Here is a 23655-nt window from a genome sequence, read left to right as displayed (position 1 = left end):
CCCTCCTGGGGTTCCTCCGTGCTGACAGTGCATGCAGAGGCTGCTTGGGATTCTCTGTCCCCTCCCCGACTCACGCTGACTCTGTCTCAGAATAAATAAATAAACTTAAAAGAAGAAAATAATTGTAACCATCAGTACAAATGTCAAGACTCGGCAGCAATCTTTGCTTCTTAATTACACGCGACGTTGATAAAATACAATTTGAAGGAAAAATTGAGAAGATGGCACTGGAAAAACAAAACAGTTTCAATACGATTTACAGCGATTCTTTCCCACATTCTTATGAAAGTAAAGACTTGACTTACCAAATAGGCCAGTAAAACCACAACGGTGCAGAATGCCCTCTCTTGTCCCAGGTGCACTTTGAAAGTCATGGCTCCCTTTTGTTGAAGAGTTTTCTAAAAGACAAGAAGATCTAGTTAACCGGAATAACACTGGTCACCGTGTTCTTGTATTTACCCTAGAATGTTTACCGTTAATAGATATACTAGGTAATACTATTTATGTTTTAAAGGAAATCGCTCTGTAAAAGATACACAGACAAACAATAGGTAAGCCTTTAACAATTTCGGTTGGGAGAATGAAAGCTTTGTCCTTCTGAAATTGGTCCAAAATTCTTTCTGGCTCCGAATTCCTGGGCTATCCATGACTTTATTTTCTTCTTTTTTTAAAAAAGATCTTATTTTTTGAAGTAGTCTTTACATCCACTGTGGGGTTCGCGTTTAAAACCCCAAGATCAAGAGCCACGTGCTCTACTGACTGAGCCAACCGGGAGCCCCCACACATGCCTTTATTTTCTACCCAGGCCTCGACAGTGTCCAAACTACTCCACCCAGCAGAGAGGTATATTCAAACAGCGACTATATAAACTGCCATGGAGATGGGTTTGGTCAGTGCCAAGAGGGGAATGAATAATAGGGGTAAAACAACAGTAAACATGTGCTAACCACTCTACGCCAGGTACTGTCTTCGGCGCATTAGCTCATTTACCTTCCGAAGTACTCCAGAAGGGAGATACCGTCATTATCCCCGCTTTAGAGATGGGGAAACTGAGGCTCAGAGAGGGCTGGATCACACTGCATTAGGCCACACTGCTAGTAAGAGGCAGGGCAGGGAGCACACCCAGGTGGGTTGGCTCCCGTGTCCCTGCGTCACTATCCCCAGCAACACAGTCGTGACGCTTGGATGGTGGGGCTTCAGCTCCACTAAGAAGCCGACATGGCCAATGTCTGGCATGCGTGAGTTCCTCCTCCAACCAGTACAGTGAAGGTAATCTCCGGGCAGAAAAATAAGCATTTATTTTAAAACACCTAAAAATCATTCACAAGTGATGAAATTGGAGGCATTTACCTTTCAACAAAAGGTAAACCAAACCTCTTCATCTTTGCGAGAAATGACCTAAAATGTAGCAACAAACAGGGTTGCCTTTCTTACAGGTCCACACAACGTCAAGAGAAGAGATTTATGTTTTTTTAAAAAAAAGAAGAAGTGAACATTCAGCTGGTGGCTCCATCCATCAGGTAGAGAAGCAAGGGTTCAGTTTCCCTTCTAAGTGGAATCTTCTAAAACTAACAGACACCCAGAGCAGACAATCAGGCCACTTAGAAAGAAATCAGAGCAGGGGCTCTTGGGCAGCTCACTCGGTGAAGCATCGACTTCGGCTCAGGTCATGATCTCACGGTTCATGGGTTCGAGCCCCGCGTCGGGCTCTGTGCTGACAGCTCAGAGCCTGGAGCCCGCTTCGGATTCTGTGTCGCCCACTCGCTCTACCCCTCCCATGCTTGCACTCTGTCTCTGTCTCTCTCTCTCTCAAAAATGAACATTAATTAAAAAAAAGAAAGAAACAAACAAACAAACCAGGGCAGAGAACCAGAACTGTGGGCCAAAGACCTCAAGAAAGACAGTAACGACAACAACAAAGGAAGTGGAGCGGGGCCAGGCGGGTGGCCGTGTCACTGCTGGCCAAGCAGCCAGCCAGGGGTGAGCCTGAACAAGCCGGGACAGCAACAACCCACAAGGTCACCCCTGTCGCCTGAGTAGGTCCAATTATCGGGGCAATAAGGAATCATTTACACGTTTGCTGAATGAATGACCCATTCTGAGCGAATTCCAAGTGTTGTGGGGTGTTTTTGTTTGTTTGTTCGCTTTTGCTTTTCTAGCTTTTTGGTCACATCTTTTTTCCTCCTTGCATATCTCAGAATGACCCAGCAATTACCCAACCATGCGGCTTCCTGCTTGTGCAGACACGGGATTGGGATGAGATAAACTCACATTCCCTAAAAAGTATGCTTCAGGTTATCTCTTTTTCGACATGGTCCTGATTTTTAAAAATGTGCTAATTTTTAAAAGTAGTAGCATAAAATCCATACGGATTTAGCTAATATGGAAAAGAGGGTATAAATACCCGTGCATTTACACAAAACATGAGAAGAAAAGAGATCGACAGAGTCAGAGTACAGCACAATCAGGCAACTGGTCTGGACAGATCGCTATACTGGGATACCGTACCCACTGCTGGGGGCGGAACACAAATACTTAGCATCTTCCCGCCGGGCGATCACTGCCATGCACACCAAGTGAGAAGTCATGGCAATATGATTCAGAAGATACACCTGTTTTATGTACAAAAATAGATGAGCCCGGGGTGCCCGGGTGGCTCGGTCGCTTAAGTGTCCGACCTCGGCTCAGGTCATGATCTCACGGTTTGTGACTTCGAGCCCTGCATCGAGCTCTGTGCCGACAGCTCAGAGCCTGGAGCCTACTTCGGATTCTGTGTCTCCCTCTCTCTCTGCCCCTCCCCCAGTCATGCGCGCTCTCTCTCTCTCTCTCTCTCTCATAAATAAATAAACTTAAAAAAAGTTTAAAAAAATAAGAAAGGAGCCAGGATACCATCAACGGTTAGGTTCCTTCATATCGTGGCATCCTGGCTGAACGTTTTCCCCTCTGTTTCCTATAACTTCTTTGTAGTGTAAGTATTTCATTGTTCATGAAGTAAATGAAAAAAATACATGTATAATGTTCTTCAGGCAAAGAGATAACTGCAGAGTCCTGCTTGAAAAGTCTACAAATTAAAAGAAGTGACGAGATAAAAATCACATAAACACTATTAAGGAAAAAGCAAAATTAACTACAGTACTATGATTTGTGCCTCAGAAAGACAGATTTTTTTTTTTTTAGATTTTTTAAGGTAGAAACTGAATGGAACTATAGCCTATGTGCTGACTTGTGTTATTCTCCCAACACATATGCTAAACTGAATAGCTTGAGTGGGTTTACATTTGCAAATTATCCTTTAAACTCCTCAGCCTGGACCTAGGCCCTTATAGTCTCACCTGCTGGCCTGCCCGCCTGGTCACTGCTCTCATGCCCCTCTGGCTGTGCCACAGCCCAATAGCCACGTTCTTCCTGAACGCCCGTGGTCTTGCCCTGTTGCACAGACTGTAACTTTGGTCTTGACAGACGTCCCCCCTCAATCCCTCCAAGAACCAGGTCAACTGTCACCCTGCTGAGATGCTGTCCACGAGCAAGCACACTGAAGAGATCTGCTCCCTGTGGCCCTAGAAGGCCTTTCTTGCCTCCATGCACCGTACCGATCGTATGGCCTAGCAGTTATGCTTATTTTCGCTCACCAGATTGTATGTTCCTTGAAAATAGGGAGCACGCATCATTACTCTCTGTATTTCCGGTGCCTAGAATACTGCCTGGCACACACAGGCACACAAACGTTTGCTGGATTAAATGCGTGGAGAAGCACAAAACGATGAATGTGTTGTGGAAAACAGGTGAGAGGTGGTTGCACATATTCTGGGGTGAACGAGAATAAACATTCCATCTCAGATAGATCTTATTACTATCTCATAATATCTATGGGGTATTAAGTGCGTTGGACTAGAAGGCAGGACTGAAGGAGGATTTTTCTCTCTACAAATCCTAATTCACTTTAAAAAATGTGAGTTTTTTTTTTTCCAGGTTTCCAGGAGCTAGAGATTGAAATGTGCTGCTGGAATATGTCACTTCTCTTTTCTGTGACTTCTCTCTTAGCTTGGTTTTTTTTTTATACCAAGGGGCTGGGAAATAATTTCGACTGGGTCGACTGTTCTGACAGCAGTTGGGATGATCCAAAATCCAGGTTCAGACAGTTTTCTGCACGTGAGCCCGACACGGGTAAAAACACCCTGGTCTCAGGGGAAACTGGCAACCAGAACGCGTGGGTTTTCAGTCCCGTTTCTTAGCGATGTCACTTGGAAGCTACATAGCCATAACGACAGAACCTATCTCACAGGGGAGTTGTGGGGATTACCGGAGATGATGTTCATAAAGCGCTTAGCCCAGCACCTAAAACAGAACAGACGCTTAGCGGATGACTGGGGCTGATGTCATTACTACCGCAGTTGTTCCTGCCAAGGTCACTCATTAGCGTGTGAACTTGGACAAGTTACTTAATCTGAGTCTCAGTTTCCTCATCTCTACATAGGGCACAGTGACAACACCTCCTGAACTTCCTGTGAGTTTAACAGCACTTAAAAAGCACTTCCGGGGAAAGTTCATCGATACAAACTGTTTCTAGTAAGTGCTGCATCGGTGTTAGCGAGGATTACTGTTGTCGATGACGTTATGATTGGAGGCCATATGATCCAATGCGTGTGACAGTTCTTGAAGACTGTAACCTGTTAGACAGGCAGGCGACATTATTCAGATGGCCACAGTCCGGTGGCTGGTGATGCTTTAGATCTCTAGACCCACAGGTCTGCAGAAAACATTCAAACACTAAGAATCAATTCAAAGTCTGCACTAAGCACTTATATGTTGAGGGTTGTGGTAAGGCTTTACGAAAAGTATAATTTTTTCCCTTACTCCCACACTGTAAAGTAGATATTTATTCCCACCCGATATGAGAGAAGACCAGGGGTCAAGGACACGTGATAGGTGAAAACCGAATCGAGTTCACGCCTGGTAACTCCAAAGCGAGGCTCGCGGCCACCCTGCCAGGTCGACTCAGGGTTAGATCATCATACGCCGTGGCACCCAATGGTCATTTGGCACAGTAGGAGTGCCTGAGCAAAACTGATCAACAAAAGCAAAACTATATAACCAAATAACACATGTAACGATGTACTCATTTATTCAGCACGCTTTGATTAAACGGTTATTAGGTGCTTGAAAGGAGGCAATATCAAGTTGGGGCAGGACAGTACAAAGGTGCACTTTGAGGAAGCTCATAGCTTAGCAGGGGCGGGGACATCTCCTAAGCACCCTTTAGCCTAGCCTGGCAAAGGGCTGTTTGGAAACAATTTAGCTGGTAGGGTGTTGTAAGTGTGACTTTGCACTTCCCGGAAAAAAGCGAAATACCTTGTGAAATGCTTCGGCGTTCATAAAAAGAAGGAAAATGTAACGAAATAACGAGTGTTCAAAGAATGATATTTAAAATAAAAACAAGGCAATAAAAAGGTATTTACTGAAACGGCTTTTAGCTTCTGAGCATTCGGGGTCTGGCCCAGACAGAAAACGACTTCAGTGTTCTGCTTATTTGGAGATGACTTATCAGCCACGACACGTACAAATTACCGGGATCATGGCTTTTCACAGTTTGCCGAAACAATCCAGACCAGATAGGGCCTACTAACCACCAAGCCACCATTCTCGCAAAACGTGTGCAGAGAAGCTGGCTATCGCTAAGCGATGAGGAAAAGCCTAATGACGCCTGGTTTACTGTATTCGAGGAGTCTGGCCCTTCTGCCCCACCGGCTGCATCAACAGCACCCAACAGAGCGGCAGCGCTGGGAGACCCAGGCAAGCAGAACAAAGGCACAGGCGCCTCAGGGGCAGAGCTGGCAGACGTTGTGCTCGGCGGCAAGGAAAGGGGCTGCTTACCAAGTCAAGCTGCTCGGCCTGCTCATTCGAACGAAGGGTAACTCACACGATATGTCCTAGCTGGCCAGCCGCTAACGGGGGCAGATCCAAGGGGCGCGGCAACGCACACGCCTCTGCTTCCTTGTCCAGATCACGGAAACCTATGCTGCTGTGTCCTCAGGCCAAGAAACCAGGCCCCCAGCAGCTGTTCACAGGAGCCCGCTAGAGAGGAGCAGTTATGGGCTCCACCTCCCATCGGCCAGGCAGACCACTGGATCCCAAGCCAGGGCAGCCGTCCCCACCTGCAGTTGGCTCAGTGACCGCCCCTCTTTTGTCTTGGGTCCTTCCTACGTGTACTGTGACTCTATCTGCCACGCCTGGCCCACAATCTGTCAAAGTTCTTCTGGGCTCTCCCTGAATCTGGGATGACACCTCTCCTTCGTGCTTCCCCGGCACCGCCCCTGCACCCTGGGTTCCTCTCCACCCCGCAGCATAATTACCCGGTTAGTCCACTCTCTTTGCAGCCCGATGCTACTGCATCTGGCCAGCAGCATTATTTTCTACAGTCACGGTGGTTCTTATTTTGTTTTTTTAATATTTGTTTATTTTTTGAGAGACAGAGAGAGACAGAGTGTGAGCAGGGGAGGGGCAGAGAGAGAGAGAGAGAGAGAGAGAGACACGGAATCCCAAGCAGGCTCCAGGCTCCGAGCTGTCAGCACAGAGCCCAACGTGGGGCTCGAACCCACCAGCTGTGAGATCATGACCCGAGCCAAAGCCAGACCCTTAACTGACTGAGCCATCCAGGTGCCCCTAATTTTTTAAAATAAGTTTCCAATATCAAAAATAAAGAATTCTCTTGAAAAACTAGAAAACCTGGCAACCATGAGTCCCACATCAAGGCAGCACGAGCTAGAGCTGAGCCATCAGTTGTCCCTTACACAGAAGAACATATACGTCCTAGCGCCCCAGTCTCCACCACTCCCTAATGCGCACTGAGAACCCTCCCTTCACTTCAGCACCAACCAACCCATTTGAGTTCACCACCAATTATGGTTTGAGGACTTAATGGCAAGATTAACTGATTTCGCTGTAGAACTCTAACCCAAAATATGTGCCCAGTACACATTGAATGAATGGAGAAATTCACTAATTAGCTATAACATCTTAGCTCTTATGATTGTTATAAGGACTAAAACAATATGTGTTGAAAATATGTGCAGCTGTAACTTGAGATTGAAATATAAATTGCTTTGGTAGAACACGATTCAGTTCAGGACCCCACTTCTTGAATATCGTGCTATCATATTAACAAAGATCACTAACGAAGAATCTGGTATTTATTTTTCTAATTTTAACAATCCATTAACTCTCTCTGAGAATGACCTTTATTTTTTGTCTTAGAAATGACCAGAACGCACGCATTTCAGAGTAATTCGAATAACCTGGATATTTTTCCCAGAATAAATTAATTTTAGTTTTTTATCCTTTTACGGTTATTTGATTTATTATCCAACATACAGTGCCCGCAATAGGTAACAGTTTTCATCTCATAAAACTGTATTACCATTATGTAATAAGGCTGCATTCAACTCATACGTTTTTCCAATGTGCAATAAACTGAAATATCTTTTTAAAAAATCAACATTAAAGTAAACTGGCAGGCTTACAATTTATAAAAATCAGCTTTGAAATAAAGCCAGTGCTATGCATACGGCCTTTTTAATGGTGGACCATAATCATAAATGGCTTAGAAATAAGGTCAGTCCCAGATGCTGAGAGAATAAAAACTAGTTAGCAATGTAGGGTATGGCTATTTCCAAGCAGGACAGTGACCCCGGCCTCTGGCCTCCTCCCACCTTAGCCCTCCATTTCCTTACGTTCTGAAAATCATTCTTCCTACATCATACAGTGGGCAGCCTCTTTGTAGCCTAGGAAGCCTCACAAAGGCATGCGGTAGTAAGGATATACATATTGTTGTTGGCTGGGAAATGAGAAAGATTTCCCTTTTTCAGATCATGAAATGGTTTCTACTAAAAACTCCACAAGCTTTACAACGTTCTGTTGCCAAACACGATACCTTCAATTCCCCCAAAGTTCAAAAACATTAGGGGCCACTCACTGTCAAGGCTTCTACAATTTTTTTTTTTTTTTTTTTTTTTAAAGAACTTAACCCAGGACAGGGTTTTTGAAGATGAATTCTTTTGGTTTCTCTGAGTTGTGGACTCGCTCATCTTTGCCTTAGGAAAATCACGGTCAGGGTTCTCGAGAAATGTGGCATGCTGTAACCAGGGCACCTCCCCCCACCTCACTGCAATTCATAAATGTTTTTCTGTCTCAAAACGCAAATAGAACAACGGGAGCATGAAGGAGTGTGGGGGCCTCAAAGGCCGACACGGCGTATCTTCAGAGAACTGTGCATAACCATTTCTAAAACACAGCTGTTTCAATTTTTATTTTAGAAGTCTGGATCGGTTCCAAAACTTCTCTTTGAAACATTCGAAGGGTTCTTTTCCAGTATAAGTGGCGTCCATTCTTTTAGATCTCCTCGTGTGAAACCTATCCAAGCCCACTGAAGAGGGGCTCCGTAGTATTTAATCTCCAGATACACAAGTTCCTTTGTTTTATCTAATTGCTGATGGGTGCCTGTTCTCTTTGTAAAGCCCGGGTTTTAAAACCTCAGTTTGAAAGGCACATATTCTGTGATGTGTGGACTGAAAGACAGCCCGATGCTGTTTAAACATCTTACTTTTAAATGTAAACATTTTAGGTGGATGAAATACAATGAATGAACTCACTGCTCAACGTAAATCACGAAAAGAAACTGTGTTCACACTGCTTTACTGTTGTTTCTTCAGTTAGAAAGTTACTCTAAAAAGGCTATGAACGTTTCATAATAATCAGCTGCCGTGAGACAAATGTACTTCACTGTGGAACCGCTCCCGGCTCTTATCACATAAGCAGCTGTCTATTTATTTGGAGTGTACATTTATTCAAGGTGGGTATTCTTATTCAACCTGTCATCAACAGAGATAGGGGATGTTGGCCTTTCCCCGAATTTTAAATGCTTGACTTTAAATATTGACTCGGCAGATTTGAAAGGACTTGCTTTCTTCATATGTTCACGGTGCCTGCAGCTTTTTTGTGTTTTAGTAATTTCTGAATGATGGAAGGGATCACAGGGGATTGGGCTAAGCTTGGAGATTTAAATACACGAGAAAGGAGAATCAAATTCTCTTCGTGGGTGTTAGCTGAATATTTCACTCATGTTTCGAAAACTCCCAACATGCCCCCGATTCACGTATTAAGAGCTGTAACCAGTAAATTAAATTAACATATCAGGGACAACACGTGACCCTCACATGTCTCCATTTTTCCGTTCATATGTTGTGTGCAGGTAGGTACAAAGGAAATCCAGTGATTACCTGAAGTAAAGACATTTCATTTACTTTTCTTTTCTTTTAAAAAGCTTATATTAGGAGTGTTCCTTACTCAATTTTCCGGATAGGAAAGGTACTTTAAGACTGCAATTTCAAGTGCATAAACGTCTTCACATGTCCTTAACTTCAAATTCAAGATGCAGCCTAGACTCCCAGTCAAAAGACACTCTCGTCAAGGATGGTAACTTCCATCAATGTCCCAGAAAATACTAACACAATATCTCAAAGTCAGCACTTACTGTGGAAAAAAATTCTCAAGTCAGTAAAGTCATGTGGCCTTGGTAAGAGGGTAGATGTTATGGCATTTCATAGATCAAAAAATAAAGAACTTACAGAGCTATGCATTGATGTCAAGGTGTTATTTTCGCAATGAAATGCATTTCTAGGTTTTGTATTATTTTCAGGACAACTCGATAAATATCACCCAAGATAAATTCTTTTTAAGCACCCACATCTCTGTGAATGATGATTAATGCCGAACACGTTCTTCTTCCACAGTGGGACTCCATTCTCACCCCCTTCAAGTTGCCAATCTTTAACTCAGAGACCAAGCAGCGCTTTGCAATAAAATATTTGTAAACTACACGAAAGCAGCACTGGCGAAAATGCCCGAGGTGAAACTGCACAACAGAAAACATACTGAGCAAATCCTGAACTAATGCAACATAATCCTCCCTTTTGCAGAGCAGTACCGGATCATGAAATAACAGCGTATTAAAATCTTCCGTTTGCATAAGTCATGTTTAACAATAACTGTTTCCTGTTTATGTGAACAATCTGTCTTCTAGTAAAGGAAAACCGTCAATGGAGTAGAAAACTACACCTGCATAAATATTTTGAGTTATTTCAGCTAAAGAAATACGGCACGAGGCTTATGGTCGTGTTTGCAGATCGAGTCCTTTGGTGAAAATGCAAAAAAAAAAAAAAAAAGAAAAAAGAAAAAAAAAGACTCACATGGATTCCTCCCATGTCCGATGAACAGTTTGCTACCATCAAAACGGATCACTGAACGCCGAGCCTCCCAAACTTCATCTTCGAGAGTTGATCAGTAAATTTCTCTGGGACGCAACCCAGACGAGGGCCGCGAGCATTGACCTTCCTCCCTCATCTACGACCTGCTCTGCCCATCACCGTCCTGACAGATGGTCCCAGGTCTGCGAGATTCCGCTTCCACGGAATTTGTTTACGGAGGACTCGCAAGGGCCGTGAGTGCCCTCTGCCCCGCCCCACGGCGGCGGGGCGGGCGGGCCAGGCCCGCGCCCGCTTCCCCCGAGCAGCGCCGCGTCCACGCAGGGGCGCCGCGCGGCTGCGAGGTGCCCGGGGCACACGCTGCAGCGCCACCTTTCCGGGCCCGGCTTCAGCCTCCCGCAGGTTCATCTACACGCGCGCGCACACGTCTGCCTCACAAGCCGTTTCCCATTTCCAAGATCCCTGGATGTTAAGACCCAGTCCCGCCGCTCCCACCGCCGGCGGAGACCCGGAGGCGTTCGCTTTCCCGCGTCCCCCTCGCGGCCGCGACCAAAGCTCCGGCATCTGCAGAGCGTCCTCCCTCCTCCCCTGGCTGTCACCCCGCCCGGGGGTCACCTTCGCCCGGCTCGGTCCGCCCGCCCCCCTCCGCTGCGCGGGAGCAGCCCTCGCCGGCGACCCTCGCCTCAGGCAGCCGCCTCCTCCCCGGCTGCCGAGCCTCGGGGACCCACCCGGGGCGGGGGCGAGGGCGAGGGACCTCCGCGCGGCCCCCGGCGGAGCCGGGCACCTACCTTCCCAGTGACCCGGGAGGCTTCGCCGGCCGCCGCTCCCCGTCGCGCCCTGCAGGTCCAGGCGGGCTTGCGGCCAAAGGGGCGCGCGGAAAGGGCCGGGTGCAGGGTACCGGGCGCGCAGGCGGGTCTGGGGGGTCCTCTTCGCGCGCGAGCCAGACGCTTCCCTGCGCCGCGGGCTGCGCGCTCTCCGGTAGCCCGGCAACGGCAGCCGCCTCCCGGGCCCCGCCCACCCAGGGCCGGCCCCGCCCACCCAGGGCCGGCCCCGCCCACCCAGGGCCGGCCCCGCCCACCCAGGGCCGGCCCCGCCCACCCAGGGCCGGCCCCGCCCACCCAGGGCCGGCCCCGCCCACCCAGGGCCGGCCCCGCCCACCCAGGGCCGGCCCCGCCCACCCAGGGCCGGCCCCGCCCACCCAGGGCCGGCCCCGCCCACCCAGGGCCCCTCCCGTCCCCTCGCCCCGCCTCCGGCCCTGGGCCGCCCCAGCTGTGCTCAACCCCGGCTCCCCTCCCACTGCCGAGCCGAGGTCAGAGGCGCAGAAGGCTTGACCCCTGAGGCTGCGGGAGCTGTCGAATGCGTCCCGCAGGCTAAGGGGCCGGGGGTGGGGGAGGTGGGGGGAGAGCGGGGCCCCGAGACCAGCAAAAGCTTGGCTGTGTGAGGGGAAATGCCTTTGGCGAAGGGAGAGAGCCGCCGTTTGTACCCTGGACGTATTTTCTCAGGACCTTTGTGCCTTTCCCTTGCCTGGTCGCATTCTACCCAGCACCTGCTTCTGCGTAGCAGGAAAGACCCCCCCCCCCCCTCAGAAAACGATGTGGCACGTTTGCTCTGGTCGATCAAAATCATGATGACCTGGCTCGTCAATAATCGTCTCATTCATTCATTGATACATTTTTCCAGCAGATACTCACCCAAGGCGCCCCCTCCCCCACCTTGGCCAGAAACGTCTAAGGATCAGTTAACAAGGTGAATCCTTGTACATAGGCTTGGGTCCCCCTCCTCCACGCCAGCACTAGCCCAATCCAACCGTTAAGGTCGCTCCATAACCTGGAAGCCGCTGGCCATGTGGGGGAGCACAGAGTGCTGGCTCCAGGCCTTAACAAAGTATTTTGTGGAAGGTGTTGAAACTTATGCACTTGAGTTTATGCACTTATCAAACGGAGCTAACGGTGCCCAGTTTGCAAATTTGTTGGAAGGAGTAAAAGAATGAGGTACCTAAAAAATACTTTTTCAGCAGTAGAATGCCATAGAAATGTAAGCAGCTATTGTTTCATCTGTCCAGCGGGTAAATAAAAGGGGAAATTTCCTTCAAACACAAGATACGTTCATGACTTTGGTAAAAAGAGGCATCCACCGTTTCTTGTCTGTTGGTTTTGTTTTCCTGACACAACGACACCACTCTTTGGATGGAACCATAGCCTGTGTTTCTTTACGATACCTTAAAGCCCATAGTAGCCCCTCGATAAATGTTTGTTGATGAATAAATGAATGAGTTGTTCTAGTTAATTTCTGATAGTACATCTTGAGGCCTTGAGCACACCATAGTGCTAGGCCAGGTGCTTGTGAAAAGTACATTCAAAAGCATTCCCAAGGGTCACACCTCAAGATGACCTACTTCAAATCTAACCCAGTCTGAATACAGACCCCAACATCGACTTTGTAAATAACTTACAAATGATATGCACCATCTTATTTGAACCTCACGGCAAGACTTCCATCCTTAGATGGAGAGGTGGTTTCACACCATCCACAGTGAGGTCAATTTGCTCTTTGATGAAGGGGGGGGGGGTTTGGCTTTGCAGCGACTTTATCAATCCATTCATTCCTTCCAGCACAAACCACTCTCTGTGAGAGGAGTTCTGGTAAGTGCAGCTTTCTGCATCTTCCTAAACGTCCCCGGGCTCGGGCAGCCCTAGCCTAGCATCATGTGCTGCTGCTCAGGGAAGTTTCATGCAGAGCAGTCTGCCGTATTTATCGGGAGATAGGAAGAGAGCCTCGCAGCCCATCTGTGCCGTCGCCTGGCACAACTACACGACTGCACTCCTGTGCGTGTTATACCGAAGTCACCTGTTTGATTGCGCTCCTTTCCCTACCTGGACTTGAATCACCCGGAGGACACCTGTTACTTCCTTAACGTCCCCGGGTCTGGCACCTAGAGCACTCAGCTTCTTGGTGAAGCTGAATTGTTGCCTCTTCCTTTGTGAGGTCTCACACAGTCACCCTTTCTTCCTCTAAAAAGAGGAAGGGAAAACCCTTTGTCCCACTAACTCCACCAAGGTACAGGCCCTCCCCACCTTGCCCGGGGATATTGCCGCAGTCAACTTTTCTCTCCGCTGGTCTGTCCAGCGGTCTGCTTCCTCCCGCCTTTCATCACTGGCAGTGTCTAATTAAAAGGTTTACGAGAGGCTCCTCATTGTTAAGACCGGCTTTCCGGCTCCTTAAATTAGCATTCAAAGATTGCCGTGTTTGGGGCTCTGCCCACATTTTCAGCCTTATCTTTCTCTCCTCTAGACCACACACTTTCTGTTCTGGCCAAACTGGTCGGCTCGCCTTGCCTCAAATGTGCCCCGAACTTCCCCTTCTCTTCCTCTTAATACTCACCGATTCCCCTTTACTGCTCTGCCTCCTCACTTACTTACACCTGACTTCTATCTCAGAACCAGCTGGAAAGCCACAGCTCTCACGAGTCTATCCAAGATTCGTGGGCTTCCTACAATGATAGCACTTGCATCCAAGTGGGACTTACTTAGCTTTCTGCCTTAAGGAGTTAAAAATGCTTACAGAGAAGGGGTGTATTTTGTTCAAACTTGTATCTCTGATAATATCAAACATCCAAGCGAATGTTCAATAAATGTTTTCTCAGTGGAATTTAATCTGCCAACTTGAGAACTACCTCTGTGACTTCGGCTAAAAGCTCTTTTGTTCTCTGGCCTCCTTTTGTACTTGGAGACAGTAAGACATTATTTAGCCCATTAGTTCTTGCGTCATTTCATGTGTGTATGATTGATCTGCCCGGTTAGCCTATTAGTTCACTATAGAGAGAGACATTATTTTTGACATGCATCGGCCTTGGCATCAGATTATCTGGTCTTGGATGCCAACTTGCCATCCACTATTGCATATCCTGGGAAAAGGAACTTCGCCTCCTTAAATTTCCTTTTTTTTTTTTTCTCACCTGTAAAATTTGTCTCATCGGTGGCTGCTCAATAAAACAAGGCATTTAAAGCACTCAGCTCCATGCCTGGCACAGAGTAAATGCTCACTAAATGGCAGCCATTATTACGATGGTAGGATATCTATTGTAGGGCATCCAAAGCCTAGCAGCAGTAAATAAATGATAATTGAAATGACATTTGACAGTGGGGGCAAAGAGCACTGGAATTCTGCACTCTAGCTACTGCACGTGTCTTATCCTTAAAGAAGAGGCTGGTTAAGTTCAGTAAATACTGCCCACTTTACCACACTCATTCAGATGCTGGAAGACAAGAGGCCATTCCCCCCCTCCACTTAAACTAGTGAAGTAACAAATTAAAAAAAAAAAAAAACAGTTTTAGTGACCAGTCAGCTCACTAAAAGCAAAGTTCAAGGAAAATTGGTTGACTTCCTAGTAATTTCTAGTGTAGATCACTAGTCCTTGGAAAAAGGCAACAGAATGCAGGCCACATGAAGGTACTGAATTTTGTCTGTCAGTGGCATTTAATTTACAGTGCCTGGCACATAGTAGGTGCTCATTAACATTTGTTGAATGAGTTAACAAGTGGGAGTGACGATCTCAAAGATGAATAAAGTTTGTCAAATATAGTTAAGAAAATGAGGGAAAAAATAACCAAGATGCAGCTACTTAAGTAACTCGCAACACCCATTGCTGCCAATCCCGGATGATCAGTGCCAGGTTGGGGCCAGACATGCTGTGACTTGCTCAAGGTCACACACCAAGTTCATAATAAAGCTGGAGTCAGAACCCAGGCCCCCTGAGTCTTAACATAATGCTCACCATACCACTACATGAGCCAATATACGTGCAAAGGCCAACGAGGTTATTTAGAGCAAAGCTGTTATGAGTGAATACCAGCTGCAGTGATCTTTGTGAATTTATGGCATCCCCCATTGGCTAGACTTGTCATGTGTTTAATGAGAAAAGAAATGGCCCTGGACTCTCCTCCTCTCTTTCCTGATAAATATGGCAGTCTCCTCTGCATGTGGCTGAATGAAAGACCGGGCTTGCTGGGAACAGCCCAAGAATGGGGACATTTAGCAGGATGCAGAAAGCTGTACTTATCAGCACGCCTCTCGCAGAGGGTGGTTTATGCTGGAAGGAATGGTTTGATAAAGTCGCTGGAAAGCCCCACCTGCCCATCTCAGCTCTCCCTCCCTCTTTTCATCAAAGAACAAACTGAACTCACCCTGGATGCTGTGAAACCACCTGTCAGTCTAAGGATGGGAGACTTGGTAACTTCTCAGTGGTGATTCCAGCCACTGGGTGGGTTTGAGGAACAATTCAGGGGCCGACGCTGAATGGCGAGTGACAGTAGAGGGGAAATTAAGCACCGCCACCGGGGAGCCTCCCCTGCCCTCCTTTTCAGGGCCAGTTTTCTAAATTGGGCTGACAAAATGATAAAGCATCATCCTCTCAAGGGGGCACCAAATTATTAATTTTTCCAGGGCGACTTGGACTGTCTCTGCCATCACAGAGAAGAGAGTCTGACCAAGCAGGTGGCAGATGTCTGAGTTCTGTCTAGTGAAGCAGAGGAAGAATGGTTTATGTCTTGAGATCCTTTATAGCTATAGATTCTAGGCTAACTGATGGAAAGCTCTATCAAAAATTTCTAATAGCTCTTATAAAATATATCAAAAGAGGGGCGCCTGGGTGGCTCAGTCGGTTGAGCATCCGACTTCGGCTCAGGTCATGATCTCATGGTCTGTGAGTTCAAGCCCCGCGTCGGGCTCTGTGCTGACAGTTCAGAGCCTGGAGCCTGCTTCAGATTCTGTGTCTCCCTCTCTCTCTGCCCCTCCCCTGCTCACGCTCTGTCTCTCTCTCTCAAAAATAAATAAAAACATTTAAAAATAAAATAAAATAAAATATATCAAAAGAAAGTAAACTACAGAACCTATTTTTTGGGCAAAATCAAGTTGGCTCTATATAATTCTTGTGATGGAAACAATTAATGGTCTAGCCCTAGAACAAAAGAACCCAGGGTCTGAAATCAGATACACTCAAGTGCTGCCACTTAATTAGCCTTGTGATCTCGCACATGTTGTCTATGAGTCTCTCTGAGACTCACTTTCCTCATCTCTACCATGAAGGAGACAATTATAAATTTAAATGAGAGAGTGTTTGAAAAAACACTGTGAGAGTTCCTGGCACACAAGTCCTCAATACATATCAGTGAATTAAGAAATATTAGCGACTGTTAGGGAATAATAATCTGTAAAGCTTTATATGAAAACTTTAGGAGGATGAGAAGACTTGGGGATGGCTATTTGGCCTTAAGAGCAGTATCTACGTTCAAGCTTTATAGTCAATCAATAAGTTGAATTTATTCGCAAGAAATGTTTCTTTCTTGAGGGAAAAAAGGAACAGAAAGAGTTAAAGAAAACTTGTTCAAGGATTCTTAATGTAATCAAATGTGGCATGGAACACAGATCACGTACAAGCCATATGAAATTTGCAAAGTAAAATCTCACAAAAATCCCACCGGGAATCTCCCTCAACGAATAACGACATTTCATTCACTATTAAACTTTTCAGGGACATCTTCTCGGAAAATATGAATTCCTGGAAAACACATAAAGATTTATTTATACGATGCCCAACTTGTATATGCACACATACACAGGCAGACTCACACAAATATATAGAATTGCACATTGCGTTGAGACTTCGACTTTCGGTAAAAATTATTTTAGGGGCACCTGGGGGGCTTAGGAGGTTACATGTCTGACTCTTGATTTCGCTCAGGTCGTGATCTCACGGTGGTGAGATTGAGCCCTGCGTCAGGCTCTTTGCTGGGCATGGAGATTCTCTCTCTCCCTGTCCCTCTGCCCCTCCCCTGCCTGCGTGCGCGTGCTCTCTCTCTCTCTCTCTCTCTCTCTCTCTCTCAAAAAAAAAAAAAATCATCTTAAACGTTATGGTCCAGCATGTGTTCAGAGTGCTTAGAAATACAGAAGCAGGGGCGCCCGGGTGGCTCAGTCGGTTAAGCGTCCGACTTCGGCTCAGGTCACGATCTCACAGTCCGTGAGTTCGAGCCCTGCGTCGGGCTCTGTGCTGACAGCTCGGAGCCTGGAGCCTGTTTCAGATTCTGTGTCTCCCTCTCTCTGACCCTCCCCTGTTCATGCTCTGTCTCTCCCTGTCTCAAAAATAAATTAAAAAAAAGTTAAAAAAAATACAGAGGCTAAAGGAACAGGTAGAACATAACCAGACTAATTCAGCTAACTGACATCTATTGAGGAAACAAAAATATATACTCCATTAGGAAGTGGCTATCTTACTCTTTATCTTTCAGACTAACATTGTTCTCTGTTCAGCTACATAGTGCATTGAATTTGTTGTGCAGTTGTTAGAAAATAGACGATGCGTGGTGAAATAGAGAGAACACTGGATTAGGACTTGAAAAACCAGCCATGTGACCTTGGTTAGGAGAGTCAAGTTAACTTTTCTCTAATCTCAGTCTGCTCATCTGCAAAATGGCTATAAAAATTCCACCGGCTTATTTCACAACGAGATAGTCAACTCCCTCATTTAACACAGGAGAAAAACGAGTAGTGAAGTGACTCTCTTAAGGTCACATAGCGAATCAGGACTAGAAAAGTCTTTTGAAGACTTGGTCCTTCTACAGTAACAACGCTGCCATTGAAGCAATAGATAGGAGAGTGCTTTGAAAAAAATGCAATACAAGGGTGTCGTTCATGGAAGTATTATGGATCAGGGCTACTTAAGTCACGACTGAGATCATCATGTGGCAATTAATTAAGAAATGCTTTTCCACGCCATACCTGTAGCTCAGCAATAGCCATCTTCCTTTTAAAATCAAATACAATGTTTCATTTCTCAACCAGGACCCAAGAAGTAAACAATTAACTGAATTAATTCAGAAACTGAAGTGGATTTTCAAGGACTTGACTTGCCCAAGCTAGTTTTCTACAAAGCCGAAATTAATCAGATAATTGCTGATTCTCCCTTTTGTTTAGTGCTGAGGAGTGTTTGTAGCTGTTAAAATGAACCTGGTAGCAGAATAAGCAATCATTTAAGAAATTTTATAAATCCCAAATGTAAACCAAATGATCAAGTTCCTCGGCGTGTTATTTCTTCAGGCATCTTCTCCACTGGTTACTTTAAAAGCTTAATTTTCTTTATTGGAATGTGAACATGAATACTGCTTTTGTGATTTAAAGAGGATTTTTTTCAGCAAACAATTGAAAGAATCGACCTAAACTGATACCCCAGGATATTTTGAACTGGCTTTGTTACACTGTCAGCAGAACAAAAATTTAAATGCCTCTCCTGGCGTCGTGACTAAAAAACAACAGTTAAATCTCTTAGATTAAATTCTTACTGACACATCTCTAAAATATAGTCAGCTTAGTATGGTTTTAAATAATATCCTCTTAACAGTTATCACAGTTTTAAAATTAAACAAACAGTGCTAATTACCCTCCTTCTAATATCTGGAGGAAAGTTTAGAAAGTAATTAAATTAATTGGCTCTGAAAAATTAATTACATATGAAATGAGGCTCATTAGACCTTTCCTGTTTCATCAGAATTTCAAACTAAAGGATAACTAATCTTATCACTTATAATTTCTTTGTGGTTCAGCTAGCATAAAATATGCCATTGTGATGATAATTATTTTACCCAAATAAAGACTAGAACACTAAAGTGAACTAATGTGAACACAGACTCTTTTGCACTGTATTAAAATCTTGCCTCTCCATGTAAAGAGTTCTCTGTGTGTGTGCGAGTTGTGCGTGTGTGTGTGTGTGTGTGTGTGATCACTGAACTGACAAAAAACAACAGTTAACTTTCAAATTTGGCACCCACGGCAAGATATGTTTTGGGTTTGCCAAGTGGAGTATAAACCAAAGTGAGAATTTGACTAAAACCTGTGTGGAGCATGGCAACTGTTGATTACTCAGATAGTTTTCATAAACAGTTGGCAACTTTTAACTGGCAACAGCTGTCACTATAAATTTAAAGTAAATGTTAATTTAGGAATACCAAGGGCGGGAACGTTTCTGTAAACAAGGCTTGTGCTATTTCCAAAGGTTACAGAAAATCACTAGAGAATTTTTTAGACAAAACTTGGCACAGCTTTACCCTCTCTGGTTTAAAAGTCCTTCAGTTTTACACCTAAAAGGCTTTAATCGTACTTGAATGCCTTTTCAGTGATTCCCTTGAGGATGCAAACTGCATAAGGAAATGTAGTTGATGGGTTTACGTCTTGGAGGTGAGAGAATAAATAAACTAAGGAACAGTCTTGCCAAAGATGCAGTATACTCTTTTAGGTAAGAAAATAAGGAAAGCCTTGGGGCGTCTAGGAAAGTTCTTCGGCCTGTTTACTAAATAAAGTAACCTGTAAACACTCAACGCAATTACAGCTTACAGATCTCAGGCTCCGAAGGCGGGTTGTATGCTAAAGTTAGCGCTCTGTTTTCTCCTGTTTGAACAACTCATTTCCAAGTGCAGTTTGCATGACCCATTGCCAACCCTTTTGTATCACCTCTAAAGACGGCATGGAGAATCATAGTTACTCTGATACACCCAGGAAACACAATGTGGTATTCAAGCAGAGAAATGCCCGCTTTTAATTGACTGAAGCCGTCGTTTCCTTAGAGCACACAGGAAAAGTGAAGTGAAAGCTACGACAAAACATAAAATTTGTACCTGCAAACGTGCTGAACTCTTTCCAGGACTCACCCTTTCGGCAACTCAGTTTCTCCGTGGCAGCATTTCTGTGCCAAGTGCTGCTACCTTCCCAAAAATGTATGTCAGCACAAGCCCGGACGAAACTTCAAATCCAGGAAAATAAAATTAACCATGCAGATCAAAGGCAGACGAGCAGGGAGATGAAATGCCGTAATCTGATCGGCGATCAGTTGCAGAACATCAAAGGCAGGGCTAAGTTTATATATATGCATGGATATCAAGAAAGTTCCCTTTCCGCAGGTAGTTGCCCTCCCCTCCTCGTCCACAAATTCTTTTGTTTCACACGGATCACGTTGTTTTCCTCTCTCTCTCTCTCTCTTTTTTTCCCCCTTCCCCTTTGCAACCAGGCGATACCCGTGGCTCTCCCAAGCTTGAGCTGAGTGGCTGGATCCGTAGCCTTTTCGGTTCCCAAGCCGTGTTGTGGATTGTGTGTTGGAGGCTTTGCCTAGTGCCAGCGGGTTCTGCTTGATCCCTTTCATCTCGCTGAACTGCAGATCCCATGACATCATTCAGCGCCGTGGGACTGGGAGGAGAGCTATAATTCAGCCTGTGGGGGAGCAGAGCTCCGGAGAAGCCAGAGTCTGCCTGACTTCCAATCACGTTAGGCTAGTGTGCCTCCCGCAGCACAGTTTCTGTTATCTGTTTCCCAGTTGGAAAGGACAGCGATTGCGGGAGTGTGATAAGATCCCTGATCCATCTGGGTTCCAAAGGACTGCCTTTAATTGCCTCTTCGTTGATAAGAGTCACAACTTTTTCACAAAGCCTGGGTGTCAAATATTCAGAGTAGTTAAATAGCACTCTAAGACCATTCCAGACAACACCCAGGGGCTCTGCTGCAAGGAGAGGGGAACATTTTAAAAAATGTCGTCTTTGTCTGAAGCGTGACCCATCTTTAAGGACTTAAAGCAAACTGTCTTTTCCTGGAAACTTAAATTAGTAGAGGCTGAACACCAGCGAAACAGTGGTGTTTCAATTAAAGTAATTACTCCGCGGATAACCAGCAATTAATCACTGGCTAAATATGTACCACCCTCTCCCTTAAGCCTGAGGGCAGAGACTTACTCTTGGTCTTTATCGGGGATTCTGAAAACTATATTTTAAAACAACATGTAGTTCTTAGTTTTTATTTTATTTTTTTAACGTTTATTTATTTTTGAGACAGGGAGAGACAGAGCATGAACGGGGGAGGGTCAGAGAGAGACGGAGACACAGAATCTGAAACAGGCTCCAGGGCGCCGAGCTGTCAGCACAGAGCCCGCCGCGGGGCTCGAACTCACGGACCGCGAGATCATGACCTGAGCCGAAGTCGGATGCTTAACCAACTGAGCCACCCAGGCGGCCCTGTAGTTCTTAGATAGGTGTAATTCAGTAACACCTGTTGAGCATTTTTTAAATTCACAAAAGAAAAGGACTCGGTAGAGCAAAGCCGTTGCCCCGTGCTAACCCCAAAGCTATCCGTGCCTTCAGGATTGTTTCTCCTAAATGCATAGTTTGCACTTGTAACTCACAAAAAATCACCACGTTGGTCTCATTCTCCGTAATTTAAAATGAGACCTGTTGCACATTATTTAGAGTTCTCTTAACGATCGGTTCTTGACAATGGCCGATTCGATACAACAGGATGATTTTATTTTTAGTGTTTATCAAAACAGAAGATCATCAGAAATTTTGTCTTCATCACAATCCGGGGTACAGGGCATCTCTGAATTCCAGACCACTCTTTCATGGAATGAAGGAAAATGTTCTATTTTCTAAGGGAAATTTGCCAACTTTTAGAAGGTCAGGTGAAAACATTTTTGCAAACCTGAGAACACAGTAGAATCTAATCATTCTTTATGTAACTTCTCTCCCTAATTTGTTTCGTCTAATTTTTCCTGCAAGTGTACTTTATAGTGGGTTCTGTGAATCTCGAACGAAATTTAATAGCAAAACATTGGCTTGAACAGCTACTGAGCTCAGTATAAATGACATTTAAATAGTCACGTTTCTTTTTCAACACTTCCTTTATAATTTTTCTACTGCACACATCATTGCTCAAAGAGGCCCAGAGCTCCAATGGTGTTTGAAGTGCAGGTGTCATTCTTTATGACTTCTTAAAAGCAGGGCAGGAAAAAAATCCTGGGATCCCTGGACTCCACGTAACATTTCTGGCGATGCTAAGGCGAATTCAATGAAAACATTTCAAAAGACAAAATAGTTCCGAGCGGGCATGTGCCCATTTCTTCTTGGAGGCCACCCACCCCTGCAACCAGCATGAAACCCCTATCCCATCCCCCTGCACCCTGGAATAGGGCCTCCCTAGAAGCTGACGCGGGGAGTCAGAACACCTGGTGCTCTGCACGGTTCGTTGCAGCGGCGAGTAATCCTAGGGTCTTGCCCGAGTTCAACACCGGCAGAAATAGGTGAGGGACTGAACGAGGACTCTTACCGTTTCACCGGGAGCTTCCAGGAGGCGTTTGAAAGCAGGGACTCACACGAAAACCAGGCAAATGATCCTTGATGAACACAAATCTCATCGAGGGAGATTTGTTGTGCAAAACACGCCTAGCAATGCAGTAACGTCTTCGATGGGAGGGTTAATTCCCTGAGTCACTGAACATTATTATGAATTGGTCCTCCTGTGGCCAAGACCCGTCCCCCTCGCCCCCCACGTGTGAGATGAAAGGAAATTGAGGTTAGGGCCCCATCTGTCGCCAGGAGCAGAGTGTGGCTGAAGGCCCTTCTGGAATGAGGAGGGACCTCTTGACCCGGGGCTCATTAGTGCTGTGCTTTGGCCCCACGGAGCTCCCTGCAATGTGGACATGTGGCCTGGACCATTGTGCTTTGTGAGCAGCACCCTGAAAGCAAAGCTTTTCTCTTTCCCTCCAAGAAACTTAGACGGGTTAAGTCTGGTGCCACGGTGATAAGAAATACGTCACTCCACTCTACGTCGTTACCTGTTGCAACAACACGAGGTGAGAACGTTTTATCGATGACTCCTAGTGCCACGTCACCCGTGAGCGGCTTTTGTTACCCTTCCCCAAATGGCGTTTCAGCCACCTGGCTGTGAGTGGTGCAGGGACCGCGATCGGATCCCGGGTGAGGAGCTAGCTGCCTGCTACGTTTCACTGCACCTGAAACGGAGGAAGCTTCCACTTGTCATATCAAAGGATGGGGGGGGCCTTCCTGGGATTCTGGAGCAGGTGCCTCGCATGCCCCTCCGTCACCACCCACTGCTATTTTCTTCCCAACAGCTGACACACGCTTCTTGGTTTCTCTGCTTTGACAGGAGAATCACATACACTCCTGCGATGGCGAGATACAGTTTCGGGTAACAGATTTTTTCCTCCCCGCTAAGTTTCAAAGTTCTTGGAGTTACCTGGACCTCTTTTTTAACGCCGTCTCTTCTCAACTTTTTGTTTCGCGACATCCTGGGTTATACGTCAGCTAACATAGTTGTAGGTACACAGATTGGGAGAAATGATTTTAGAACTTGTTTCACGGACACGCTTTCCGTGTGTGGGGGCAGCTCGATGCTGCGGGAGGGGCAAGGGTACTGGAGTCTGACTTTTTTTAAATCCGTAACTTCATGACAGCTTGGACGATGTGGGTGAGACACGAAGCTTCTTTTTCCTACACTGCAAGAAGATGACAGCATCTGCGTCCTCGGTGTTGTTGAGACCACCAGCTTCTGTAAAGCCGATCAAGCGGTCCCA

The 23655-nt window shown here is 45.9% G+C and overlaps 1 protein-coding gene across 8 annotated transcripts in view; it reads right to left on the bottom strand.

Moving 5' to 3' along the window:
• Nucleotides 1-20440, bottom strand: part of TNFRSF19 (TNF receptor superfamily member 19) — a 92481-nt gene extending 72041 nt beyond the window's left edge. For 3 of the 8 annotated variants that reach the window (XM_053207899.1, XM_053207845.1, XM_053207957.1), the window contains exons 1-2: nucleotides 10242-11021; nucleotides 306-398 (exon numbers count right to left, since the gene is read on the bottom strand). In XM_053207899.1, the coding sequence (XP_053063874.1) occupies nucleotides 306-398; nucleotides 10242-10280 (132 nt within the window). In that variant the 5' untranslated portion in view covers nucleotides 10281-11021. Of the gene's footprint in view, nucleotides 1-305; nucleotides 399-10241; nucleotides 11024-11044; nucleotides 11271-19918 lie in introns of those variants that run through there. The other 5 variants (XM_053207991.1, XM_053208067.1, XM_053208003.1 and 2 more) reach the window with 5 other exon arrangements.
• Nucleotides 20441-23655: the final 3215 nt, after the last annotated feature.

Source organism: Acinonyx jubatus, chromosome A1, assembly GCF_027475565.1.
Source record: "Acinonyx jubatus isolate Ajub_Pintada_27869175 chromosome A1, VMU_Ajub_asm_v1.0, whole genome shotgun sequence".
NCBI lineage: Eukaryota > Metazoa > Chordata > Mammalia > Carnivora > Felidae > Acinonyx > Acinonyx jubatus.
This window is presented reverse-complemented; position numbering and strand designations above follow the sequence as displayed.